General features: G+C 37.9%; 1 protein-coding gene across 1 annotated transcript; it reads left to right on the top strand.

The window, feature by feature from the left end:
- Positions 1–3,448: 3,448 nt before the first annotated feature.
- LOC147273336 (zinc finger BED domain-containing protein DAYSLEEPER-like) lies at positions 3,449–6,522 on the top strand. Its single transcript, XM_086227943.1, has 5 exons — positions 3,449–3,806; positions 5,100–5,308; positions 5,418–5,727; positions 5,812–5,936; positions 6,389–6,522. The coding sequence occupies exons 1-4, from the start codon at positions 3,659–3,661 to the stop codon at positions 5,928–5,930; spliced, it is 786 nt and encodes a 261-aa protein (XP_086084069.1). The 5' UTR covers positions 3,449–3,658; the 3' UTR covers positions 5,931–5,936; positions 6,389–6,522.

A 6,522-nucleotide genomic window follows, 5' to 3' on the forward strand; every position in this document is an offset into this window, starting at 1 on the left:
TGGCCAATCCACTAGACCCTTGATACTGTTGGATTTACTGGATAATGTACCTGGAATGTAACCAGGAATGTAAGCAGGAAGGGTACTGGGGTTACATAGAGGATTTCAGAGCAATGAGAGAAGGAAGAAGATGATGCACGAAAAAGTCATGCTCACATGTGCAAGATGCACACACACAGCAAGCTATATTCCATTCCAAAATTCTGTTATACAAAACGACACAGTAACAATCAAAATGACCGTTGCCACACACGAGCCTATGAGCTCTTACAACAATACAAACACTACCCTATGAGGCAATGCCAACTAAGCAACGACACTTTAATTAACAAGCTAAAACATGAAACTTGGTTATCAGGCAAATGCCTTAATTAACTCTAATACTCCCTTCTAAGGATTTGACTGATATCACTCCAAGATGATTCCTCAGCTCATAGAATCTTTCTCTAGGAAGAGCCTTGGTGAAAATGTCAGCCAATTGTTCCTCACTCTTGCAATACAGTAGCTCAATCTTTCCTTCATTAATGGCATCTCTAATGAAATGATACTTCCTCTTAATATGTTTGGACCTCTGATGAAAAACAGGATTCTTAGTCATAGCTATAGCAGATGTATTGTCACACATAAGTGGGGTTGCTTCCATTTGTTCCTCACCAAAATCATGTAACACAAATCTCAACCATATGGCTTGTGTTGTTGCTTCTGCAGCACTGACATACTCAGCCTCTGCTGTTGATAGTGCCACACTGTGTTGTTTCACAGATGCCCAAGAGAAAGCTCCACTTCCAAATGAAAATGCATAACCTGAGGTAGACTTCATGTCATCCTCATCTCCTCCCCAATCACTGTCACAATACCCTATTAGGATTGCAGCAGTGTCTTTCTTGTACTGGATGCCAAAATCCAAAGTTCCCTGTATGTATCTCAGCACCCTCTTTGCAGTACCAATGTGCTTCATTGAGGGACAATGCATGAATCGAGCTAAGAGACTTGCAGAAAACATGATGTCTGGTCTTGTAGCTGTCAAATAGAGTAAACTTCCCACCATTCTTCTGTATTGTTCTTCATTAGCTGGCTTGCTTCCATCATTCTTCTTGAGTTTATCAGTTGTTGCTAGAGGTGTAGAGACAGCCTTGCAATCTCTCAAACCAAATTTTTCTAACAAACTTTGAGCATACTTCTTTTGATGAATGAAAATGCTCCCTTCTAATTGGATTACACCAATTCCTAGAAAATGATGTAGCAGTCCCAAATCAGTCATCTCATATCTATTCATCATCTCTGCCTTGAAATCTTCAAGCATGTTCATGCTACTGCCAGTGTAGACTATGTCATCCACATAGAGTGAGACAATGAGTGTTCCCTGATTTTCTTTGTTCTTAACATAAAGAGTAGCTTCACTTGGGCTCTTCTCGAATCCACACTGCATCAAATATGTGTCTATGTTGCTGTACCAGGCCCTTGGTGCTTGCTTTAGACCATAGAGAGCCTTGTGCAGCCTATATACTTTGTCTTCCTGGCCTTTAACAGTGAAGCCATCAGGTTGATCCACATAAACTTCCTCTTCTAACTCTCCATTTAGAAAAGCAGATTTGACATCTAATTGATAGAGCTTCCAACCCTTTTGAGCTGATAAAGCAATTAAGGTTCTTATGGTGTCAAGTCTTGCCACAGGGGCAAATGTCTCATTGAAGTCAATCCCTGGTTTTTGTGTATAACCTTTGGCTACTAACCTAGCCTTGTGCTTCTGTATTGACCCATCAAGGTTGAGTTTAGTCTTGAATATCCATTTTACACCAACAATTGGTTTGTTCCCTGGCCTATCAACCAGCTGCCAAGTTTGATTTTTCTCTATCATTTCAATTTCATTCTCCATAGCCTTCTGCCATGCCTTGTCTTTTGCTGCTTCCAGATAAGTTTCTGGTTCCACAATGCTCATTTTACAGTGAGCAAATACTTCATCAAGGCTTCTCCACTTCTTTGGAGTAGAGTCATATGTGCTTGCAAGGTCAACTTCAGTTGCTGCAGCAGGTGATGAGAGTGAAGTATTAGGACTTGGATTAGCATTAGGAGATGCAATTGGATTGAAGGGACTCTGTGGAGTTGGACACAAGACTTCATGCTCAGATTCAGTTTCTGCAGCATGAGAATCCTCTTCATCACTCCAAGGAACAGATATGTATTCAGTGGACTTTGAATCCCAATTCCACATTGCTGACTCTTCAAAAATCACACTTCTAGAGACTATCACCTTATTGCTCTTGAGATCGAACACCCTATAACCTTTCTCTCTAGTTCCATATCCAACAAAAATCCCTTTCTGACTTGTATCATCCAGCTTGTGTCTCAATTGAGTAGGAATATGTGTATAACTAGACCTGGCAAAATTTATCACGACCCGTTAACACGACCCGGAACGACCCGCAAATTTGCGGGTTTGGGTTTGAGCTAATTGGGTCGTGTTCAAATCGTGTAGACCCGATAACAACCCGTTTAGATAACGGGTCGTGTTCGTGTCAACCCGCGAAACCCATTAAGACCCGTTAAGAATAAGGGCATTTAAGTCATTTTCTACACTTAACAAAAAGTCAAAATATCCTAAGTTCCTAACCGGCTAAAATGCTAAATGGCTAACCCTAATCTAATTCACTTTCACACTTTCACTTTTTCACTCGACACTCACACTCAGCCGCCACCCCTCAGTGGCTCAGTCCCTCACCTTATCTCTGCGAAATGCGATCGCCGATCTCTCCCTCAGCCTTAGCCTCCGTGATCCATCAGCCTCTTTGCCTCTTAGATTCTCTCCCTCAGCCTTAGCCTCATCAACCCAGCTGCCAACAATCAACATCTCTCTCTTATGATGCAAATATATAAAGTATAAACTCTGCTCTGCATTCTGCAATCGACCCCACAGTCCCACAGTCCCACACAACCCAGCTGCGATCTTAGCCTCATCGATCCAGCTTCTCCCTCTGCGATCTTAGCCTCATCGACCCAGCTTCTCCCTCTGCGATCTTAGCCTCATCGACCCAGCTTCTCCCTCTGCGATCTTAGCCTCATCAACCCAGCTGCCATCTCTCTCTTTCTCTTGTCCCTCCCTCTGCGATCTCACTCTGCAAGTCTGCAATCGACCCTTAGTCAGTTAGTCTTTGTGATCTCACACAGAGTCTCTCTCTCTCTCCCTCTCGAGTCTCGACCCTCAGCCTCCATCGACCCTCAGCTCGACTCAAAGCCTCAAAGGTACTCCGATTTCTGAAACCCTCTTTTTTGTTTGATATTTTATATTTTATATTTTCTAATGATGAGATGATTATTTTTAATTTGTATTTGTACTCTGAAACCCTAAGAAATGTTCAAATCAAACTTTTTTCGAGTTCATTTTTGGAGTTTTAATTTTTAACGATTTTGAAAATAGGGTTATTTTCTTTGTGTAATTTGTATGGAGAGTATGAACATTATCTACTATTGGGAATATTACCTAGCTTATGATGAATATATTTATATGCAGAGCAGAGTTTATATATAAGCATTTCAATATTTGAATGGAATTGATTGGAGTATTTCTAGCTAGCCACCTGGTTTTTACTAGTTCAATATTTGATGGAATTTGTTAATCTGGCTCTTTGTTTTTATATATAACTAGCTTATTAAATGTTCAATGCAGATGAATCCTAGTCCTACAAGTAATATTGTTGAGGAGTCTGGTGAAGTTTCAGTGAGAAACAATGTGGGTCAAAGTGCTGAACATGTAGAAGATACAGCAGATAAAAGCCCTACAAAGAAAAGGGCAAGAGGCATGGCAGTAGGTAAGCGTAAATTAAGATCTCCTGCTTGGACTTTGTTTGAACCATTGCCTATGGAACCAGATAAAAAGAAGCGTGCTAAATGTAGACAATGTGGTGTGATATATATATGTGATAGTCAATGTGGGACGGGTAATATGTTGAGTCACATGAAAAATTGTCCTAAGAAAACACATGGTGATTTGCAGCAATTAATGTTATCACAGTCTGGATTGCGTTCCCCAAAATTTGATCATGAGAAATTTAGAGATTTATTGATAGAAGCAATTATCAAACATGATTTACCTTTTAGCTTTGTTGAATATGAGGGCATTAGAGCTTTATTTGCATATATATCTCCTGATATCAAGCTGCCTTGTAGAAATACTGTTAAGGCATGTGTTTTAAGGATGTTCAAAAGGGAAAAACTTAAACTTGGTAATTTGTTAAGTATGGTTCCAGGAAGGATTTGCTTAACATCTGATTTATGGACCTCTTTGACCACTGATGGATACCTAACTCTTACAGCCCATTTTGTTGATCAAGAATGGAGATTGCATAAAAGAATTTTAAACTTTTGTCATATGCCCCCTCCACATACTGGTGTTGCTTTGTGTGAAAAAATTAATTCATTATTGACTGATTGGGGGATTGAGAAGAAATTATTTTCTATTACTTTGGATAATGCTTCTGCAAATGATTGTTTTGTTGATCATTTGAAAAATCAATTGAACTTTAGAGGTCTACTATTAATGAATGGTAAATTCTTTCATGTTCGCTGCTGTGCTCACATTTTAAACTTGATAGTTCAAGAGGGACTTAAAGAAATTGATCCCTCTGTTTTAAAGATTCGTGAATGTATCAAATACATAAGGGGTTCAGCTGGGAGGAAACAAAAGTTCTTTGAATGTGTTGCACAAGTAGGGATAGTAGGTAATAGGAGAGGCTTAAGACAAGATGTGCCTACTAGGTGGAACTCAACCTATACCATGCTTGACAGTGCACTTTTTTATCAGCGTGCTTTTATCAATCTAAGATTAAGTGATTCAAGTTTCAGTTTTTGCCCTTCTACAGAAGAGTGGGATAAAATAGGAAAGATTTCAAAATTTTTGGGGTATTTTTATGAAGTTACTTGCTTATTTTCTGGAACAAAGTACCCCACATCAAATTTGTTCTTTCCTAAAGTGTTCATAATCCAACACAGTATCAAAACAGCCATGGAAGATAGGAATGATTTCATGAGAAGGCTGGGAACTTCTATGAACTTAAAGTTTGAAAAGTATTGATCAGATTACAGTTTAATTCTTGCAATTGCAATTATTTTGGATCCTCGTTATAAATTGCAGTTTGTAGAATGGGCTTATACCAAGCTTTATGGTCAAGATTCTTATGAATTCAAACGTGTTAGTGACACCTTGTCTTCTCTTTTTGATTTGTACATGGAAAATTTGTCACATCTTGTTAATTCAAATCGTACAAGGAATGAGACAGCTAGTCACACAGAAGATGGAGACACCATCTTTGAGGTAATTGCTGGTTTTTTTTATATAATTCATAATTGCTTGTTTGATAATTGTTTATCTTTTTTTATAAGTGCTTGTTTGATAATTTCATGTTTTTTATAATCCTTTGTAGGATTTTGATAATAGTTATAACAGTGGTGTAGCTTCAAGTACAAAAACTGAATTGGATAAGTATTTTGATGAAGAAAGGCTAGACAGAAAGCAAGAGTTAGATGTTCTTTCTTGGTGGCAAATGGAGCAATTTCGTTATCCTATTCTTTCTAATTTAGCTCGTGATGTGCTAACAATTCCTATTTCCACTGTTGCATCCGAATCAGCCTTTAGTATTGGTGGTAGAGTACTAGATCAATATCGCAGTTCATTATTGCCTGAAACTGTTCAAGCTTTGTTATGTAATCGAGATTGGATTTTTGGCAAGGGAGGTAAATTTTACATGCCATTATACTGTTATGTTCTTTTATTCTCATAAAGTTATATTTGTAATTAGTGTTTTTTTTTATGCTTAGTGTTTGATAAAGAACATGCTGACTTGGAAGTACTTAGTGAAGATGTTTTCAATTTGACCATTGAGGATAGTGGAAGCAGATCTGAACAGTGTTCTAATACCATTTCTGTTGATGATTGATGAAAGGTGCTGTATTTTTATTGTTGTAGCTGTAATTTATATGTATTTCTGTTTGCATTTGATTGCACAATATTAATGGAACTGAGTAACTGACAATGTTTATATGAAAAAATATAGAAACATACATTCTTAGTTCTTATTATAGGGCACTGTAATTGTAAGTAAAACTATTAAAAGTTTGGTCTTTCTGGAGAGCTGATCTATATGAATGTTTTGTTCCCTTCTACTTATAGGCTATGTGAGCTTTGTTGCTGCTGTGAATAAGTTAGTTAAGATCTCTTTGATCTCATTCCAATCTTTTCTTCTAAAACTGGAAATTGTTATTAGGTGTCATTGTTATGTGTCAACATAATTTGCACCACCTCATTAAGACATTGTCTTGCTACGCAGCCACTGAATACTGTATTGTAATTCTTTTATGCTACTCTTCCTTGTCTAAAGAACCAAATGTCTTGCAGGTATCACTCCCTTTGTGTGGCACTGTGGCAATGTGGCATTAATCATTAATTGAAGTTCTTGGTGTGGCAATGTGGAATTAATCATTAATTGAAGTGGTGTTCTGTTTATGGCTGGAAGATTGTGATAAATTTTG

This window comes from Dryas octopetala, chromosome 9 (assembly GCF_963921425.1).
Source record: "Dryas octopetala chromosome 9, drDryOcto1.1, whole genome shotgun sequence".
Lineage (NCBI taxonomy): Eukaryota > Viridiplantae > Streptophyta > Magnoliopsida > Rosales > Rosaceae > Dryas > Dryas octopetala.

What these genes read in the sequence shown, in the direction of transcription:
- LOC147273336 (XM_086227943.1), top strand. Translation starts at nt 3,659, where the DNA reads ATGCAGATGAATCCTAGTCCTACAAGTAATATTGTTGAGGAGTCTGGT. An exon ending in ATGGAGACACCATCTTTGAG is followed by an intron (nt 5,309 to 5,417) that starts GTAATTGCTGGT and finishes AATCCTTTGTAG; the next exon opens with GATTTTGATAATAGTTATAA. An exon ending in TTGGATTTTTGGCAAGGGAG is followed by an intron (nt 5,728 to 5,811) that starts GTAAATTTTACA and finishes TTTTATGCTTAG; the next exon opens with TGTTTGATAAAGAACATGCT.